This window comes from Nothoprocta perdicaria, unplaced genomic scaffold (assembly GCF_003342845.1).
Source record: "Nothoprocta perdicaria isolate Ctin4 unplaced genomic scaffold, notPer1 scaffold_84, whole genome shotgun sequence".
In the NCBI taxonomy this organism is placed as follows: domain Eukaryota; kingdom Metazoa; phylum Chordata; class Aves; order Tinamiformes; family Tinamidae; genus Nothoprocta; species Nothoprocta perdicaria.
In genome coordinates, this window is record NW_020456132.1 from 1,518,848 (window position 1) to 1,540,536 (window position 21,689).

The 21,689-nt window shown below is 41.7% G+C and overlaps 1 protein-coding gene across 1 annotated transcript in view; it reads right to left on the reverse strand.

The window, feature by feature from the left end:
• The window catches only part of LOC112958327 (voltage-dependent L-type calcium channel subunit alpha-1C-like), a 68,117-nt gene that overhangs the window by 37,912 nt on the left and 8,516 nt on the right, over positions 1-21,689 (reverse strand). Inside the window, exons 4-5 of the mRNA XM_026052148.1 lie at positions 10,435-10,518; positions 9,747-9,830 (exon numbers count right to left, since the gene is read on the reverse strand). Coding sequence (XP_025907933.1) covers positions 9,747-9,830; positions 10,435-10,518 — 168 coding nt within the window. The remainder of the gene's footprint in view (positions 1-9,746; positions 9,831-10,434; positions 10,519-21,689) is intronic.

Here is a 21,689-nt window from a genome sequence, read left to right on the forward strand (position 1 = left end):
GACCAGTCACGAAAGGTAAAAGCAAAGCCATTCTTAAAGTAATGGTCTAGTGAGAAACCAAGCATGTTTGCCTGGTTCGTGCATATGAGACTGGGGTTGAGCAGGGAAGGAGGAGATGCTAAATGAGGATGCTTGATATTAGAAAGGGTAATATTAGTCTGTATGTGTTTATCTTTGATTACATGTCTGGCTGGGAGGCCACATTCTCTACAGCAAAAACATAAGTAAGGCTTTATCTAATGAGAACCTCTGCAGTTCCTTTTTAGTCTGTGAATTTGGGTTTGTAGAACAGTACCCATCACCATGCTGAACTGCTGCCTAGTGCCTGGTACTAAAACCTTCACAAGCGGAAAAAGCTTGTTCTTTGGCTGACAGTATCTTGACTGAAGAAAGAGAGGAAAAAAATCACTGACACAAGTAGAGGGGAGCTAGCCATTGCCTTGCTGAAAACTATTCCCAGTGCTCCTGGCAAGCATGGGAAATACGATCCCTACTGCACAGGATTTCAGCAAAATATGAGGAAAGTAACTGGAGATAAGACAATGAAGGAGAAGAAAAAGTTAAAGAGTAAAACAAGCTGAATAACATGTGCATGTCTTTCACCTTCTTTCTTCACCTTCACTGCTTTCACTGCCACTGGCGGTTGCAGTAAGTAGCCAGGTTGCAGATCTCTAACTGTGCATGATAGTAAAATACGGTGCACACACAGGCTCTTGGAAGACATGGGCTCTTGGAAAACTAAAATTAAAAACTGGTGCAATTTGGGTGAAAAACAAAAGCTTTTAACAACAAATCTGAACTACTGAAGTCCAGGGGAGTCTGTACTCCTTACTACTGCAATCTGCATGTGGGGAACAGTGATACTGGAAAACTCTTTGAATGTTCTAAGCAAAGCAAATCCTACAAAAGGAGAATTTAAAACTAGAAACTATCTTTCATGGCTTTAGGGAATGACTTTTTTATGACACAGCTATCCGGATTTAAACTCAACTGAACACCTTTTAAAACATCTCATTTTATGCTGCTTGGGGAGCTATCGTTAATTAATATTTACATTAAGACAGCATCCAAGGAATCAGAGTCACAGATTTTCTTTGGATTCATAAAAAGATTCGTTCTCTATTAGAGCTTAGGGAAAATTAGAATTTTTTTTTCCGCTAGGCAAAAGGAATGATTTATCCTGGCTAGCAAACCAATGGAAAATGCAACCAGCCTGAGTTAGTTCTAATGTTTTTTATTTTTTTTCCTTTGAGTATTTTAACTAGCCTTATGGGAAAACGTATCGACATTAAAATAAGAAATAATTGTATAATTCCTCAAATGTTGCTGCCACACAATTGTAGCTTTTTTTTCAGTGATGCGATAGAAAAGTGGCAAGTTAAATACTGATCAGAAAGCCCAAATGCAACTTTTTAAAAGAGCTTCTTACACTTAAATATACATGCCACGCATATATTTCACCACTGAACTGCAACAGGACAAAGGCTGTAGTACTTGGTGTTCCCATTATTAGCTATAACTGTTATTGTTACAAGAATTTATAGCTCTACATGTAGCTGGGACTCCTGCCCTAAAAACCTTAAAACCCACAGAGGTTTTAGGTACTTCAAAGCTGTTGGTAATTAAAAGTACAATCCAGTCCCCAGTGCAGTCAATGAGACAATGTGTTTCATCATTTTAAAGAGAGCTGTAAACAGTTTTACTCTGAAAAATCCCAAGCAGGCTTCTGCAGTGGGTCATTTAGATATAGCGCCATATATCTTCATTTTTCTTACCTTCATTTTACTGCTTTTACATGTAGATTATAAGTGTTTTTCTTTTTTGTTTTGTTTTGCTTTGGTTTGTTTTGGTTTTTTTTTTCCTGGAGTCTGTATCTTCTGTTTCACATATTTTAAATACCTATCATGTCTTTGATTGGATTTACCCAAGAAGGCAAATTTATCTTTATCCTGATCTTAAATCTCCCCAGCATTAAAGTACGTTGTGATTATTCCATGCATCTGGAATAATATCTGAAGCCAAGAATAACACATAGTTTTGTGGAAATCACCACACTGAGGCACCTCCTCAAATCTGGATAGTATGGACAGTCTTTCAATGTCTTTTTCCCCATTGAGGCCACACATTTTACTCTTATTGTGCACTGCTAATATTACTAGTCATCTGTAATAGGTCAAATGCTCAGGTAAACTGGGGAAAGAGTCACTGGCATTAACTGCCCTCTTTTCTGCAAAATATATATATATATATTTTCTGTTTGCCCACCTTTCATATAGATTTCCTTACAGAAGAAGCTCTGAAATTATCAAATGCATTCCTTTGAATGGGCAAATCATGTTATGCACTCTGGAAATGCACTCAGAATACCAATAATTTTTAAGACAAAAGAGGAGAAAAAAAAAAAAGAAGAGGCCCCATCTTCATGACCAATAATACATAAATAAAAATAAAAATAACCCTGTTCAAACATGGTTGCTGTCAAATATCCTTATATCTCTTTCTCACCAGTAGCGTGAAAAACAGACTAGAATTATTGAATAACCATGATAGGTACCAAATTCCAACAGATCTAAGTCCAGTTTGGTGAGGATTTGAGGGCTGCTTTCCCAATGTTCACAAAATAAGCCATGGTGCAATAGCATTTGTCACTCTGATAGCTCACAACCATGCTTCAACGTGGCTTCCTAACTACAGAAGCTGGGGCCAGGGTGGTGGGTTACCTGCATGATTCTGGAGATAGAAACACCACCAGACATTAAAAATGAATCTAAATCCCCCCCCCCAAGGAATTTCATCAGTAGTATTCCCAAAAAGAAAACAAGTCATATATACATACATATACACACACAGAGGGATAGCTCAGGACTACATACAACTTTTAGGATGGCAGCAGTAAGGGGATGACAACACAAGATGTCAAAAGAAGCCACTGTGCTTCTCCAGCCCTTTGCTACGTAAAATTTGGAGGCCTCCGCTACCCAGAAGGATTTGAAAAAGAGAAAGAGAGAGAGAGAGAGAAAGAGCAGGGGAGGGAGGGAGGTGATTTCTGCCTCTTCCAGCAAGTCTGGGCAAATGAACTTGCAAGTTCTAGGAACTGCAAAGATTTGTGTCCAGTGGCAGCTGACGGCCAAAATCTGAGCAGCAAAGGGCAGGGAAGCAGAGAGAACCAGACAGGCAGAGACAGAAAGGCAGACAGACAGACGCAGCAACAGAGATAAACGCAAGTCCCAAGTGAGGGGCAGGCCAGATGTGTGTCGTCCTTCCACCGATCCTTGCTCCCATTGCGGGCGGGGGGTGTGTGTGTGTAAAAGACTGTGTCACAGGGGCCAACTGCTCCAGTCCTTACCCAGATCAAACGCTCTGGGGCAGTTCTCCCTGAATAAGGACTGCAGGATTCAAGCCACCGGTTCTCTGCCTTCAGACACGTTGATTGAGGGTGAAAATGAACTTGTGAGGTTGTGAGGTTTAGTGTGGCTGGAGACGAGGGAGAGGAAAGCACGGGAGATAAGGAAGAAAGGAAAGGGGCAGGTTAGAAGGGAAGGGTGCAGGAAAAGGTGATTTGGAGACTTGAGTATATGCTGTCAGATATTCTAGAGAATGGGAGCAGGAGCCCATGATAAATGACATGAAGCCTCTTGACATCAAAAGCAGGATGACCGTAAGAAAAGGCTCCATGCACCTGGTCTAAGCCTGGGCTATTTTCACTCAGAAATAAAACAGCCTAACAGAGAAAACACTGCACAGATCTCTATGTATTCTTGGGATTTGAATGCTTCAACATCTCTCTGACCTTAGTGCACTAGTACTCAGCAACCAACACAGCTACAACCCTCGGCCAACTGCCTACCAGAATTTAGAAACCTTTTCAGAAATGCAAGATGCAGAGTACTCAGCCCTCCTAAGCATCTGACAGACAAATGCTAAATCATTATCCAGCAGGCTTGGGCACTGGCTAACATTTTCCAGGGAAGGAGTACAGCAAGGTGCATTCCTCTTACTTTCTTCATACAGGTATCATTTCAGAAGCCCTGGGTCCTACGCCTCCCACAGGCCACCATACATCAGAGCAGCACTCAACATTTGTACCTTCCTGTTCTCTCCTCCTGACACCTTATTTTTTTTTTTTAAAAAAGAAAAACATTTCCAACGACTCTCAGACAAATGAAAATGCTCACTCTTCAAAAAACATGTACTGCTGCAACAGGAAGACAACTTACACATGGAAATTGCATCCATTATTTCACGCAGGTCCCCTCAACACCAATTCCCTGCCTCTCCTGGACAGTTTTCACCTTACCTCCATGCACCCCATCTTGGCTCTATCACGCTGCTGTACTGCACTCTGTACCTCTCAGACGTACCTCATCCTCTGCACATCCTTCAGTATCCGCAGACATGCTCAGACAGGCAAGTCTTTCCATGGTCACAGACTAGCCCAGGTGGTGGGCACCAGGCCAGATGTTTTTGCTCAGTCACTGCCATGCACTCCCAGACACTGCTGATGTACATAAAGGCAACCATGCATGCAAACCCGTTCAGAGCCACCAGTAGAATCAGAGAGGACAGGCTCACGGCTGGGCACAGGGAAACACAACCCCTCCATCCTGACATCCTCTCGGGACAGACAGAATCACACACACGACACACGACATCTCCATCACCACTGACACCTACGCCAGTGCTCGCTCGGTAGACACCCGTGCTCCCACATGAACATGCCTCTGTAACTCACACATGTGCACGCCACGAGCTGCCCATCACAACCAAACGGAACCAACTCTCAACTGGCCACAGAAGCTCATCCGGGTAAACAGAAGCTGCCATGAGAATTGCTTTTTTTTTTGGCAAAAGAAGACTCAGCCACAGTTAATCTTCAGTCTGACACCGTCAGGAGAAAGGACATTACTTTAGTAGCTTTTTCAGTGGCTCTGGGTCTGGCTGTTTTCTTCTACCACTCTGGGCGCTGTAGCTCAGAGCACAAATCAAATTTGGTTTCCTCCTTTGGTACTGCACAACAGAAAAGTAATGAAAATCTTCGCCCAGAGGAGGGACAGCAGGCTGTCAGTCATCTTCACAGGACTGAACTCAGGGCTCTGTCTGCTGATGTGGAAAGGGAGGAAATGCAAGCCCCTGCCTGTGGCTCCTTCTTGGATGACATATTCCAAATTTGCTGGCTTTTGTTCAACTCCTATAATTCTTTCTTTCATTTTATTATTATGATAGTAATCATTTTTAGCACCACAGTGTTTTCCAAGGAGGACCGTAAAGTGCTTTGTAAACACTAATGACTGCTTGCTTTACTTGGGGAATGATAACAACCTGCAGTTTACAGAAAGGGAGACCGAGGCACAGGGATCAAGTTAAAGTTCAAGAAATACAACCCACAGGCCCTGCCTTCCAGGTCCCAAATGTGACATCATATTTTATCTTATCCCCCAAAGCTCATGCTTGGTCTCAGCATTTAGAGACAGCTGAAACACGGCACATGTCGTTTCTGCCTGGGATATTCCTTCTTAATAGCAGATTGAAAAAAAAAAAATCAACCCTCCAAACCTTTTAGTTACTTAATGGGTTGTCTAGAAATGGCTCAAAATAAAATCAGTGTTTACATAAGATTTTGAAAAAATCTTCATTTTGCAGCTAGGAAGATACCTGTATAACACTTAACAAGAAACCAAGCTTTGAAAATGCACTTATGTAGTAAGCTTGAGAAGAAGTTCATTTAAAAATGCATTTGGTAGGAACTGCATCACTCCCTAAAGTTTCCAAATCTGCAAGATTGTCATCCATCCTGTGCCTTCTGTATCTGTAAGATGCATCTATGAGTTTGTGGGACTGGCAGGGGGGGACCTGGGAAATGTTCCCCAGTTACAGTTGGATGCTATCAGAGTTATCACTTGATATACTTTTGTGTCATGCAGGTGATTTAAGTGAGGGGTTGCCTAAAGTTTTAGAAATCCTAAGGACAATTGGGAGCCCAAAACGTGAGTCCATGCCTCCTCACCACATGTGAATACAGGCCATGCTCAGCTTGACATGCAAGTGAACATTCATCCAAGGCATGCGGATGAACACCCATGCCCACATACAGTCAATTCCCAGACACAAACACCCACCCATAAGCAGATCAGACTTGCACACTAGGAGAGCCACACGGGCTCGGAAAATGGATTCAGATATACTCAGACACAAAACAACCCACGTGTCTCCACCAACAGCCATTCAGAGCACAAACTCATTGCTTGCACACACATTTGCCTTTCTCTCACGCACAGCTTCATGTCTATGTGCTCGCCCATTGGTTTGTAGCCCAGACATGGGTATCCAAAGACATTCAGGAAAATATACTATACTCAGTGGAGCACACACCTGAAGACCCACACATGCACACTCACATGTATCTTAGTGAAGGTTTTGGGTTGGGAAATTCCTTTTCAAAAAACCCCAAAATTGTCAAAAGTGGGGAAAAAAACCCAGCATGGGGAACAGCACAAGTAGATGCAAGTGTACACACATACCACAGTGCCTGTCAGTCAGAGCTCCCAAGTAACCACAGCTACAGCACCTAAAACCTCCTGGATATGGTTCCTCAGAGTGCAAATGTCTGGCAAACCTCACAGGATTACACGGCAAATGTCTGGCGAATCCTTCAGGATTACATGGCCTCATGTCAAACTAACCTATGCCAGGTGTCTCCGTATTCGCTAACTGACCACAGCAAAAGCTGTCCTTAGATCCAAGAGCAGCAACTTCCAAGATCCTACCACAAACCTTCTTCAGTTTCTAATGAGTTGGGCAGAAACATCTTACCTGCACCTGACCAGGCTAAACATCTCCAATTAGTGGAGCTCGTTGATGTTTTGGGGTTTATTTTTTCTTTCTTTTTCAGACTCCAGGTCTATTGGAACAAGACAAGACAGTGTACAGAGACACAAGGCAGGGTTTGCTCAAACCCACAAACAGCAAGAAAGCAACAAGCTCCTGAGGAGAAGGGGAGAAGGCCATCTGATAAACTGCCTCACACTGCTTGGGAAGATGACAACTGTCCATCCAAGATGGGCTGATACTTTCCACGCCCATCTGTTAAATATATAACATACCAAGTGCTGCCAGCAGGTAAGGGAAACCGACAGGACAAACCAACATACAATACATTCTCTTATTCAATAAGGGTTATAAGTGCAAAGGGATTTAAAAACATTTCAGAACAAACTCCATCCATAGCTGCTGCTCATTTATCAGTGCATCAAAAGATGGTGCAAGGTTTTAGTAACAAACGTTAGAAACTAGTAGCAAAGGACTTGCCTAGATAAAAAGAGAAGATTTAAACATGCCAGGTGAAAAAAAAAGTGCAGAAATCTGTAAAACTGTATAGAAGGAAAGGATTCTTTAGAGGAAACACAGGAACCATCCTGAAATGCTGTCCACAACCCTTCCTGAACAAGTAAGGGCTACTACTACTGCCTCCTCATCTATGACAGGCAACAATTTTCTAGTAGTCAGAGGCACACCCTCATTTTTCATACACTTTGTAACCAAAAACTGGCCGTTCAGCCTCAGCTAACAGGGAAATGAACTTGAATTTTGATAGAGAAGGGAAAAGAGAGGGAGCCTCATCAGTGGTTATTAAACACACCAATATGGATAGCCCTGGAGACTGAAGATCTGTGCATAGGACTGCATAGCACAGTTAGCAGCAGCAGGACCTGCTCTACCACATGCTGAGAATGGTTGCCAGTTACCTTGCTTAAATCTAGTGTCTGAGAGCTGGGTGTCTGCAGAAATCTAACAACTTGGACACCCTACACTCATTCACTGGGTGGACATCTTCAAAAAGCAATTCATCCCACCTGTCATAGACAGTTAAATAGGAAGGAATCAGTTGGCCTGTGGAAATTCATGTTTCTACCAACAGTAAAAAGAAGCCTGGATGGGTATCTTTTTTTCACTCAGAGGCTGGAATTTTGAGATATATCTATCAAAGTGTATCAAAACTTGATACAAGAAGTTCTTTAATTTATAGGAAATTACTCCAAATTTCTTCAAAAGGATCCATTATGTTTTCTTGCCATACAAGGTTTCTTGCTGTGCTAGGCCTCCATTTCTTTGACAGAACAAAAGGATTTTTCCTCCTTTTTACTTGGAAGACTTTTTGAGGTAGAACTTCTTGATGCTAGGCATAATTCATCTCCCACTAACTACAGTTATTTCGTCACGTACAATACTGTCTCTTTTGGTGAGATTTGAACATCTGCACACTCTCCAGGCTAACATCAGGTTTCCATTTTAGGTTACTTCTGACAAGGATGAAATATAAAAGGCTCTCACTTTGTTCTTTGAAATTAATTACTTGAGATTGCTGAGAATCTGAACTTCCCTCTACTTTCTCAGACTCATCTTAATATCCTTCTAGTAAAGGTGCAACCAAAAGCACCTACAACATCCTGAACAAAATTAGGGACTATTTTCCATCTTTCAAAGGCAAGGAAAATAGAAGAGAATAAAATACTTATTCAAAATCACAATATTTCTTTTTGGAGAGAATTCCTTTAGAATTTAGAAAAATGAAAAAAAAGTTTTTAACAGAAAATAAAGTTGACCAGAATACCAAAACATTTTGGTTCAAAATAAAGCACTCTGATCTTATCAGAATGTTGTCTGCAATTTCTCCCAAGAAAAACACTGTGTGAAAACTACATAATTTTTGTCACTTGTCACTTTTTCTGCTTGCATTGTATTACCTCTATGGTAAACAACAATTCCAAGCTGGAATGTTTGTTCACTAGCCATATCATTTTGCAAATTCATGATGGATTTGCTCTACGTTAAACATCCTCACAGCATTTTTTCAGTCTTTCTACTTCCCTGGCTCCACTAAGCTGGATTAGTCGTGTTATTTTTGTCCGTGCTCCTAAATCCGACAGGTCCTTTGCCCCTATTCGCAAAAAAGACAGAGGAAAAAAATTGCCTGATGTGATTTATTCTTTGAGCACTAGCTGCTCATTTCAGTCTCCACGGCTCATTCAGTCCTTCATCTGTCCACTAAGATGGGCATCACCAGGGTGAATCAGTGTTAATTGTGTTGGTGGATTTTGTGAGATGGAGCAAACTGAACAGTTTAATCATGGATATCTGTCTCTCCTTGTGCTTTTTTTCTTATAATGTATCTATATATATTTTTTTTCAAGCTAGAAACTAAATATTAGGAGCAGGTTCCTCTAAACAGAGTCGATTTGGTCCTTATTTAGTTTGGAGGAAGCCTGGGTGGGGTAGGAAGGCAGCACCAGAAGGATTCTAGGTTTGGTTCCCACAGTTCCACCTCGAAAGAACTGACCTTTAGATCTCTGTGGGGTGGAGGGTATTGAACTGCCATGGGAAGCAAAGCATAATGCTGGGTAGACCAAAGTGCTGGCCTGGGACTCTTCTAGCAACTTCCCATGGCACAAATCTCTTTTTCACTTACACTCCACATTTCCCATCACTTTTCCTGCTATACAGTTTAGTTCATGCCAGGCGGTTTATGAAGGAAAGAAAATGATGCAACAGTCAAAAAGTCCTTTAAGTCGTTCCAAAAATTAAAATAGAAGGAAAAAAAAAAAAGAAAGAGAGAGTGCTTCGAAACTAAACAAAATGCTTTTAAAACAAACCCAAGAGAAAGGAGGAAGAGGGAGGAAAAATAAAAGAACCCGGGAAAGACAAATGAATGTTAGAGCAGGCACGATCATGGACAGACGCCAGCTACTTACGTTCACCTCGGTGATTGCTATATCAACAATGCTACCCACAACAATCAAGGCGTCAAATGTATTCCATGCATCACAGAAATAGTGCTGCATGTGGCAGAGAAGCCAAGGAAAGAGAGAGAGAAAGGAAGAGAAAGAAAGAAGAGAGAGAAAGAGAGGTAGAGAAAGAGGGAAAAAAGGTAAAAAGTAAAATAAAATAAAATAAAAAACAAAACAAAACCAAAAAAAAGCATGAAAGAGGGAGAGAAGAGGAAAAAAATAAGAAAAGAAAGAGGTTATGTGGGCATATTAAATAGTCTCTTACCACTCTACAGTACTGGTTGCTCAAACCTCTGTAACGTTTCACATGATGGAGGGTATCAACAAAAGCCTGGTTAGTCAGAAAGTTACACTCAAGCATGTCTACCTTTTGGAGGGAAAAAAAAGCACACACACCCCAAACTCTGTGCGCTTTCACCAGTCACAGCCTTGGGGCGAGCTATGACAAGTGAAAAAGAAGGAGGTGTTTCCCCCCCTCCTTTTTTTTTTCCCTGGGAGAAGGAGAAGGACGACGGCAAGTTCAATAAAAGCATGACTAGAGGAAAAAAAACGATACAAAATAAAAAAGAGAAAGAAGGAGAGAAAGAGAGAAGGAACAGCAGAGGAGGAGGAGGTGGTGGTGGTATCCTGGGGAGGGTAGAGTAATACTCACATTAGTTTCACTGAGAATGACGTCTATAATGCTGCCAATTACGATGAGGAAGTCAAAAACATTCCAAGGATCACTAAAGTAACCCTACATAAGGAAGGGGCAGGCAGGATGGGGATTAAAAAGGAATGTTAGACAGACAAAAACAGTTCAAAATTACCATTAGAATTTCTGCCCTGATACCTCAAATGGTATTCCTCTTACATCTATTTGTTGCATCTCAAGCTGCTTGGCCAGTGCCCTGGCTGGTGCGAGCGGCCCCTTTCCAGCTCATGTGAGCCCAGGCCTGGGATTGCTTCCCTCTGCCTCTGAGAACAGGCTGCAGGGAAGCTACATGGGTGTCCTCCAGCACGGCTGCTCACAGGAGAAGGGACCGCAGGATCAGCTCCTCTGGACATCTCCAGTTCCTACCAGCACGCTGCCTTACCCCACTTCACGTGGTTTTGGGGAAGAGTACAGGAAAGCATCATACCACCTCAAAAACATCGCTCCCCTTCTCCCAGTGAGCATAAAGCCACCAGTCAGTATGCAGCATGTGAGGTTGGGTGCTCACACTAACAAGGACCACATGCCCCATCACAACAGATGAGAGGGCACCCCTGAGCCAAGGGATGTGCTGGTTAAAGCTCACAGGTTGTCATGTTTCTTTTTTACCCAGCCACAATGCACATCGCGATAGCCCTTAGTCTAAAAGTTTCTATTGCTAATGTCCTAGCCCCTTTCTTAAACTACACAGTATTTTTGTTATTCTGAAAGCACTTCTGCACTGCAAAATGACAGTGTGAATGTAGCATGTGCCAGTGTATCCTACAGGAAGGGGTAAAGAGGGACCCAAAGCTGCCCTTAGGATGTACTCAGAACAAGCCATATTGCTAACTCATGCTAAAGACTGTGCCACAGCACTGCTGAGACATAAGCTGCCTCGAGCATGCTGTGGTAGAGCTTCCAGCATATGCTAAACTCCCACCTTCATTTTGCTGTGCAGAAGTAGCTTGCATGATGCATCTCCTTGTCCTAGGTAGTGCTCAGGAGCAGCTTTTCTGCACTGCTTGCCTTCCCCATCCTGCATAACTTTATGTTGGATGTACCATGAGGATACAAAATCCTGTTTTTTTAAAAAAAAAGGTCCTGCTCAGCCTGAAAGAAAAGCTTCTCTTAGTCTGCTTCCTGTTCAAGTTAGTATCATAAGCAAAGAAATTTTATCTTGGCCCACAAAATACCTTTAAACACCTCTTCCCTGGTTCTGTGGTTCTAAAACGAGCAAACAGACAAAACTTTCTGTGCTCCTTTCACGTGTTCTGGGCTTGTGAGCACAGGCTAATCTGACCTCCCTGTTTCCCAGCTGTGGCATGTCTCCAGTGAGACTGAACCCAACTTGCACTGTGACTGCTATTCTTAGCCCCAGAGTCAGGTCATGGGTAAACTGTGTGCCTGTGTTCCCAGGCACTGCTGCAGAGAGCAGAAAGGAGGGCTGGGAATGGGGGTGAATCCCAGTACTGGCACTGCAAGAGCCGGGCTTGGGAACCTGAATTACTGTGGGCTTGGGCAATGCCTACAGCAGACACTGGCGAAAAGCTTCTTTCTACACTTTGAGACATTTCCTACCAGACGCTTTTGAGACTGATGGTTGCAAGTTATATTATATACGAGCAGGAAAAAAAAGGGGAGTGGGCAGAGAAAGATATTGCCCACCTGGTTTTACATCCCCCATGAAGGGGGCTGGTATGGAGGACCTAGAAAAGCCTTATATTTTGCCTGAAATAAGTAACTTAACAAATCTGCACTGCGAGGAGCAATCATCCCATGACTACTCATCACTACACAATTAACTACAACAGGGAGGAAGGAAACAGAAGCAAAAGCAAATTCAGAGAATATTATTATTCAGCGTCCAGCCTAGAAAATACATAATAAATATTAGAATGAATTCAGCGGTGATGTCCAGCATCGTTAGCAACCAGATGGACCTGGAATAAAACTGCAATTAGAGGAAGGGGAGGGAGAGAATGGCAGATTAAACTGTAGAGGCACAGGCATTTTAATAAATAAAGGACAGACACAGATCATACAGAGTTGCAAAAAGTGCCATTGCAGCCTGATACGACCTTGGCAGAGAAGACACTTGCAAAATCAGAGAGAATGGTGTAGAAGACAACAGGCCCAATCCTCCTGCCCCTGTTCGTGTGGTCCTGCCGAAGGCAATGGCACTGCTCACGTGGCACAGCCAAGAGAGCACATGTATGGAGTAGCACAGCTATCTTCTATTTCCTTTTCCAATTGTACAGTTTGGGAACGACTAAGGATTTCAGCATGAACACAAACAATTCCAGGAAAAACAGAGTTTGCTTTTGGGCAGCTGCAAGGGTGAAGATTAGAAACAAGTTGTGCAGAGCTTCACCCACAAAAATTAAGACTCTCCTTTTAAATCTGTGGTGACAGATACATGGTGATTTTTACTAGCTGCATGATACCAATCATATAGCAAAGAATATTTTGGGGGTAACCAAATTAACAATTTCTTTTTACTGAGCAACTCTGGACACAGAGCCCTACAGCCATGACTGCTATTACAACAGCGTTTGATTTTGGTACAAAACCAGGGTGACAAGTGATATCAAATTCTGTCCTCAGATGACCACTGACTCCACCGAGTTAAGCTCTGCTTCCAGCTGCAGTAATGTAACTTCACTGAAAGCAGTGGCATTATGCTGACATAAGTGGCACATCTAACGTGAGATTCTGACCTGGAAAAAAAAGGTCCTCTTCTCATTGCCATTGCAGGAACATGATTTGGACCTTTGTGAGGTCATATCTGGATCAAACATATCTGGATCATATCTAGATCAAACATATCTGGAGTCACTCTGTCATTCCACTTCTGTGGAACTGCTCCAGATGTACCCTTTGAGTTCATTCCCCAGGGATGCTCTGCTGACTCTCATCAGCCAGGTTCTTGCTTTGAAAGTCATGGGCTGGTCCATTAGGCAGTCACAGAAGGAACACCATCACAGCATGTTACTGCTTGGCTGTCAGGTGGGCTCAGAGAACCCTTCTCTTCCTCTCTGCCTCTCATATGAGTGATAGAGAGGAAGCAGGGACGTGAATGCAGGTTTTTTCAACCCCATATCCAATACATTAGTGTTGAATTAAGAAAATGCATAATTTTTAAAACCTTCCTTTTCCTCCTCCCCTGCTCCTTCTGTATTTCACACAGAAGGGTAAAAATGAAGAAGATATTATTCACAGTAATAGAGCTCAAAGAAAACATAGATGCCTCGTTTGCGTGCAAGTAAAAGGAATCTTTCCTAAAAAAGCCACCCTCCTTAGAGACATTTACCTACGAATGACCATGTGATTACTTAGCTTTGGATCAGACCTCATAATTTCGTCAAGAGTTATGAGTACATACACAGAGTGAACTAGACCCCTGGGGATTTGCATCTTGTGACCTCAAAGTACCTCTTAAAGCCACATTCCTCACTGGAGTGTACCAGGGTGGCTAATGAAAGACAAGCTGAATGAAGGAAGAGGTTTCACTCTAATAAAGAGATTGTATTTCCAAACTATTTTTCCCACCAGAAAGTTCTGTATGCTTTTCCCAAGGGGGTGGAGGTCTGACTGGAAGTGAATTGATGGCACTGTTTGTTTTTGCAGTACAGGAATTTAGAGTGTAATACCATATTTTACCCTTAAAGGGAGATGCTTGACACTGACTTAGCTGTATTATTACATATCATGCTATGGTAGTCCCAAGGCTTATGGGGGAACGGCAGTTGCCCTCTCGAATGAGAGCTCTGTGGAGACTCAAGAAGCTTTTGGGGAGAAAGGAGGACAGAAAGAGACCAGGAGGATTGGACTAAATATTCAAGAAACATGAAAATACCTTACCATTAGAGCACATTTTTCCCCCGTTTTTTGTTTCCTTAAAGGTATCCAAGGATAGTGAGTCACCACATGATCAATAAGTTAATGAAAGGCTGAGCATAAATATGCAGTAGCTGACTGGAATGGAATCTCATTTGTGCGAGGGGAGCAGACATTGTATCATTTCAGAATGAACATGCCAATCATCTTTAGGTTTCCTAGTTGCTGAGGTTAGCTATCACAGATAATTGTTTTGATACTAACGGAGCCTCTGGAGACCATGTCTTTTACCTCCTGTGAATATGAGATCCTAAATGCGGTATCCAAGAAACCGTCTTAGCAGCAGGAAAAATTGTCCACTGGAGCCTGTCTGAACTCAGAGTCACTTGGGCCCATCATAAGAATGGTAAGAATCCATCATAAGCTGTTGGAGAGCTGTACGGCTGTGCTGAAGGCAAAAACCCCAAGGAGGAGGCTGTTTGGATCGTGGTACCACCTGGGCTACGAGAATCCAGCCCTGTGGGAGTTGCAGGGTCACCTCTATGTTAATTGATGTGCAGTTATTTGTCTGCTTAGTCACGAGTTTTCATTGCCATCTCTTACTAGGACGTTGGCAGGAATTAACAAATCCCTTTGAGTGAAAAGCCTCTAAAGATGAAGGGCAGAGTGAGGGTCAAGGCTATTCAGTGAGTGAGATTGGAATGTAGGGCAGATGGTCCCTGGTGGCAGAAGCTCCTATAAGTGTCGCAGGAAAAAAAAGGGAAAGATACACAGGTATGTGTGTAAGGACACCCAAATGAAGAGACTGTGGTGGAGAAGAAACTGAGACATACAGATACCTACAGAGACTGAGAAGAAAACAAACTGATAGAAGAACCTTGCCTCCATTTATCTGAAATAAACCTGTATGTGCAAACAATACGGAAAATATTAATCTGAACCAGTTGGAAATAGTAGATAGGAAGGCAAGAAAGGGTCTGGTTTAACTGATATTCCAAATGATTTCTTGCAAAAAATCTCATTCATTGTAAAGCACACCAAAGCAGACCTTACTCTTGATTTGCTAAATGAGATAGGTATTTGCTCATAATATGAATATGTTTCTGAAAGCGCTGCAGGCCATGTGGAATTATGAGAGAGAGTTCTCAGGTATCATTAAAAAAACATTCCTAGAAAGTATTTCTGTAATGAACAGTCTCTTTAGAAAACAGAATTGAATGAAATGACATTTACGCTACTCTCTGACTCTTGACATACCTTCTTAAAACAGATAGGAGAGATTTACATGTAACCTGAAGAACTGTACACAGTTACAATAGCTCCATCATTAAATGGAGATAATGTAAATTCTGTTATGTGCAGATACCATTTAGCCATAACAGCAATCAGGGAAATTTGCAGAACCTAATGCAGAAGGAATAACGTGGAGGATGCTGCTGCCTGATGCTCCTGACAGACTGCAGGAAATCAGCATCTATTTGCATACTATCTATCAGTGCTCACCCACTGATGGATTAATTCTGAAACAGAGACTCACAGCAGCTCACCTCCCAATTGCTGTAATGAGTCACTGCCGGGGGGAATTGCACAATGCCCTCTGTGCTCTTCCAAATCTTTCAGCGGACAAGATCCGAGGAGAGAGGCTTTTTAGCTCCCCACGGTTTTCCAAAGGTCTTATCAGTTCCAGAGACAACTTCTGCTTCTCATTGTTTATCCAATAAGAAGATCCAAAGATAATTGAGAGCAGATAGGTGTCCCCTGGGGTCTGCAGCCTGTCTGGACATACTGGACAGCATAGCAGAATTAAAGAAGCTGGTGGACTTAAATGGTTCTGCAATCTGGAGAAAGACCAAAGTATTTATTTCTAGGCCACTGGTATAAATCTAGGCTAGTTTGTTACCAGCTAAAAGCAATCATCTTCCAATAATTGTTTCAGAGCCTGCAGTTGTTAAGGAGTTGCTATCTCAGCTGTGCTTCCAGTGGATAAGTATCCCTATTACAGAAAAAAAAAAAATTGCTGGAACTGAGTTACTGAGTTCCACAAGTCCTCTTCTGACAAACTTATAATGAAAAAAATACAAAATATGGGGGCTATAGTCTCCTGAGTCAGCAGAGAACGTTTTCATGTTCTCCACACCTTCAGATAATCACTAATGTTGGGGACATCTACCAGAACAGCCTTTATCATACCTGTTATCAATCCTGCAAAGTAGGAATTCCCATTTCCAGATCTTGCAGCCCAGTTTATTCCACCAGAATTGCATTTTCTAGGTGGTACTGTAAGTCCTTTTGTGCTCATTGAAGAGCTGGTACAGTTATCCCTCACCTCCACCTACTTTCAATTCCTCAAAAGTGCCTGTCATTGCAGTATAGAAGCACTCAGAAGTGCAATGTATGGTCACAAGTTCCTCTACAGACTGGAACAGAAGCAGAGCAAAAACAACAAGGAATATTTTTTTAAGGCAGCATCTCCTAGAGGTAGCAAAGGCTGTATGCTAAGAAAGCCTGAAGGAATGATAATAACAAGATGTACTGAAACTGGACTTCTAGCTGATCCTGATGTCACTCTTGGCCTGGATTGCTCATAGCTTCCTGTGAAGGAAGGGTAAGATATGGCTGAGAGCGCTAATGCCAGAGCCTTCCTTGCTGTAAGCATGTGAAAATGGGGGCAGAGTAATGGAAAGCTCTCTTCTCGATCCTGCTGGCCAGTTGGAGCAATAAAATAAAATGTTTTGAACTTCCTGCGGGTACAGTGGTACTGAAGGAGGTACCACTCGTGAACAATAATTACATTGCAATCATTTAAGAATTACTGCCCTGCAGTCAGAAATTAGACATGTTCTTAGTAAAGAGAAATAAAAGCAGCAGCAGCTTTACTGGAAAGACTGAGAAATCAATGGGACGAACTGCTATTTCTGAACAGACCGTTTATCACACAAAGCGTTCTGTATGGCGAGATCTATGATAATTTTGGAGAGATCTATGATAAATTTGGGAGAATTTGTAGATACTCAAAGATTTTTTTAAGGATCAGAATAAGCAGGTCTTGATGAGAGTCAAAAATTAAATCTTGAATGGAATAAACCAAACCAACACCATGAAACAGTCCTATAAAAAGAGCAGAAGGATGGGGCTTTGCTGTTTCTGATGATGGTCAACTGAACAGGACTGAAATCCCAGTCTGGGGAGGAAGATTTCCAGCAAAGTAAAACACAAGAAACAAAATTCAAGAACAGAACCTATATTTCTTTCAGAGTAAAGAGCCATTTACTGCTGTGGGAAGATAAGGCAGCAGCAGACAACAGAAGCTATAGAAACACAATCTATACGATGGCCTGGATTTGGAAGAGTTTCTCAGTGCTCATATCTACCAGATGAAAAGGCTACGGTCTGCTCTGACACATAGATACTCACTGGCAGAAAGGCAGTTTTTCTACATCATCATCAACAGCTTTCCGAGTAGCTTTTTTTTTTTTTTTAAAAAAAAATTATCTCCATTTCCAGAAATGGCCCGGTTTTAGATTAGTTAATAAAATAATATATTAATTAATAAAATAATGATTACTTTCATGTAATGTTGGATTTTATATGCCATCCATCAATCACAATACTTTACTAAAGAGGATGGCTCTTCTCATTTTACACTTGGGAGGCAGAAATATAGAGAACTGAAGTCTCCAAAGTCCCTCAGAAGCCAGAAGGGTGATAATGAAATTAGCTTAGACTCCAGTAACCATACAGCCTTGGAAATGTCATTCCCTAACACAATGAAAAGTTACAGGGGGCTATATCACAGTCTGCTTTCTGGTATCATTCTTATATGAAGAGAAGGTTCACATTTGTAAGAACTTTTGGCTCTTTTAGAAAACTTTGTGATAGAAGTGATAGAGAGTTGGGATTTTTCTTCTGTGAGTGAGAGCAAGTCACTTTTCCCTGGAACTGTTCCCCTCACATGCTGTTGCTGAAGCTGTCTATGCTGTTTTGAATGAGACCCTGGTGCACCATCCCACTGGGCTTTTAACATGGTGTGAATAATTTTCTGTATTAAATAATTAAGTGTAATAGCTAATACGGGACTTCCCACACTGTTGCATTGTGCAGTCATATCATTATTTTGGATCATTTATAATGACATTAAAACCCTCAAGTGTCAGACTGAAAATAAATCTGTCACAATGTTGCAGCAATATGCAAATTCTTTGGGTACGTTTGCTGTGAAGGAAAAGGTCCTCCCTCATTGAAGCTTTTACCCATTTTTTTTAATAGTTATTTCTGCCAACTGAACTGATCCATTCATCCTTCGGAAAGCGGGAGGATTGCATAGTTCAGGCTATGACCAATGTCAGAATATTCACACATTCTATATAGAAATACATATAGGAGCTATTTCTGTGAAAAAAGTGTCTTCCTCCTTCAAGAATAAGTATGTCCTGCATTTAAGCAACAGCAGCATAGAAAGCAGTAGGCCAGTCTTCTTATTCCTTATTAATTGTTTCAGCCGTGACACGAATGGGCAAGGTTTTAACATGAAAAGGAAAAAACTTTTTCTCATATCCTTTCATTCTTGGTCTCTTTGAAAACACCAATAAAGAAACTAAACGAGATCACCTCTGCTGGTTAAGTTTTTGTGACATACATTTTCCATGAGGAAACTGGACAGACTAGTATGCTTCATACAGGATGCCAACCACTATTCAATAGGAAGACTTTGATGTTTCCCAACTCAGATTCAAGAACGACTGGGAGCTGGAAATTACTAAAACCCATCAGTTTCTCATCATCAGTCTTAGTTTCTTCTTTTACCATATGTTCTTCTTTCTGCATGACATGTTTAGGTGGAGTCATGGCCTACGCCAGTATACAAGCGTGTTCACAATAGAAACACTTCAGTTTAGCACTACCTTCCTTCTTTCACAGACCGAAGAAAAGCCCAAACTTTGTGCACACTCAGGATCTGCTATGGAACTGAATGAAATCTGGAAGTGCCCAGGAAGATTCCCTAGACTATTACAATGAAGAAGGCAGTTATGTGCTGGTTGACTCCTCTCTTGTGGAAGCTGTTACCAGATGAACCTAATCCCTGAGTGTCCTGTTGTAAATTTTCTTTCTCTGTACCAGATCGGAGGATCTGTTGCTTAAGGGCCTATTGCTGTGTCTGACATACTATTTCACTTAGTGGGCCGGCACTCTAATGTGGTTCCTCTTCCTTTTATCATCCCTCCCAGGCACTATGTCTGCAGCACAAGCCCCTGGGCTACCAAGAGCAGCAGCTTCGGCCCTCGACTAGAGGGAAGCCCTTCCCTCTCTGAGAAAGTCTCACAGCCGGGTTGCTGTGAGAGCACCACGGCAGAGGCTGCAAGCTGCCCTGCTGCTTTCTCAGCCTTTCTCTTCTTTTCCTTCTCTGAGACACATGGGCGCATAGCAGTTCTGCAGAGCAAGCAGCATTAAGGAGCAAGTCCCCTTGATGATCCTCTCTTCCAACCAACTGATGGGTTTAAAGGATTGGGATGACTCGATTTTTATGTCCAGAATTTTCTCAGTTACAACAAAGTAACCGACAGATACTGCTCTGGCATACAGTACATTCACATTTTCTTAATGACTTCTAAAAAAAAAAAGAAGTTTCAATCTTCCTCCCAAGCCTGTGGACATAAAAGACCATATGGTCAAATCTCCAGAGGACATATATGTTATGCAAAATGTATAAAATTCCTGCCAAACAGCATTACTAAGGGGAAAGCAGAGAAGATACTAATAAGAAATTATGATCTGCTTTTTCTTTCTTCTGGTTTCTTTTCAAAACCCTTGGGCCTGATTCAGCTACTTTCTGAGAGCCTTGGTCTGACTGCACACATGCTGTGCAGTGTCTGGACACGCACTGTGGAAATGTCAAGGATTTCTGGTCATCTGGCGGCTGGGCTTGTTGAAACTGCTGTGTTGTAACTCCAGCCGGGCTGCTGGGTGGACTGAAGACCGTGAATAATATTTAGTATTTCCATTCGGTGAGTATCTTCGTATAACCAGAGAAATTTTACGGTGAAAAAGGAAGGCATTTCTGAAGAAGCACATTAACCTTTTGCAACAGGTCTAAGTTTTATCCACAGAAAAGGTGGAAATACACTGCATTCAATTTCAATTGAAAATTATTCTAATGAAACAGTACATGAAGGAGATACTGATGTGTTTAAACATGAGGACCCAGGATGTCTGCCAGTGAACTTCAGTAAAATGTAGAAGTAAAAAAAGAAGATGCTCATTAGCTTAAAGGCTATGAATTTCCCCTCTTTGCTTGTAATTCCTTTATTTTTTTATCTTTGAAGATCCTTTTCCACATCCACTTTTATTTTCTGTCCTGTTTCTGTTTTTCTTGCACTTTTTTTGTCCAGTTGCTTCTTCCTTTTTTTAGTAATATTTTCCTCCTTCTGGATCTTGGGTTTATTTTTCCTTTTCTTCCTGTAAGAGTATTCTGTCCTTTCCTTCTCTCCACTGTCTTTGTACGACTTCTTCTTCCTTCCAGATTTGGTTCTCCTCTCTGTTTCTTTCTTCCTCAGACATGGTCCTTGCTGTTTATTTAGTGCTCTCACTTTCTTCATTTCTCTATTACCTGGCTATTCCTTGTTCTCTCCGTGCTCACTATTTCTTACTCAACAGTATCATCAAATACAGCCCACTCTTCCCACTTGTTGAATAACATATGTTTCTTCCCACCCACAGCATATTACATTCCTCATTCCTTTTCTGAGGTTGGACCTGGAGTGTGTTTTAGAGCTGGGCAAAGACCATTCAATTGCAACCACATTTCTTGGCATTTTTGTATCGGTGCAGAATATCTCTACCTTGTTTTTTTCAGGTAAGCTGGAGCAAGAAAATACTCTGACGAATGATGCCAGAGCAGCACATTAAACTATACAGATATTTCCAGAGATATTAGAATGAAGAAGTACAAAAATCTTTAGATTTCCCAAATTATCTATACTGATGTCAATGGAGCAAGAGGACAGGATATAAAACTTCGGTTTTTTTTGTGACAATGCTGAAACATCTATCCTAACTAAGAAATGACAGATTGTGATCATAGTGAGAAAGAAAAATGCAAGCAGCAGGAAGCAGCCAGTGCAACTTTATGAGAGACTGCTCAAGGATCTCTGTGTAGAGACATACATGTACTAGAAATGGAGTAATAAACGGAATAAAATGAGTCATTTTGCAGGTTTGAAAGGAAGATGTCAGGGCATCGTATACATGATAAATACTGAATGAGAGGAGCCTAAAGGGGAATGAAAATGGGCAAATGCAATGGGAAGAAAGAAACGCTAAAGAAAGATCTGTCAATTAATGGTGACTAAGAAATAACCATGGATAAAAATGCTTCTTACGAGGCAGAGAGAAGGACC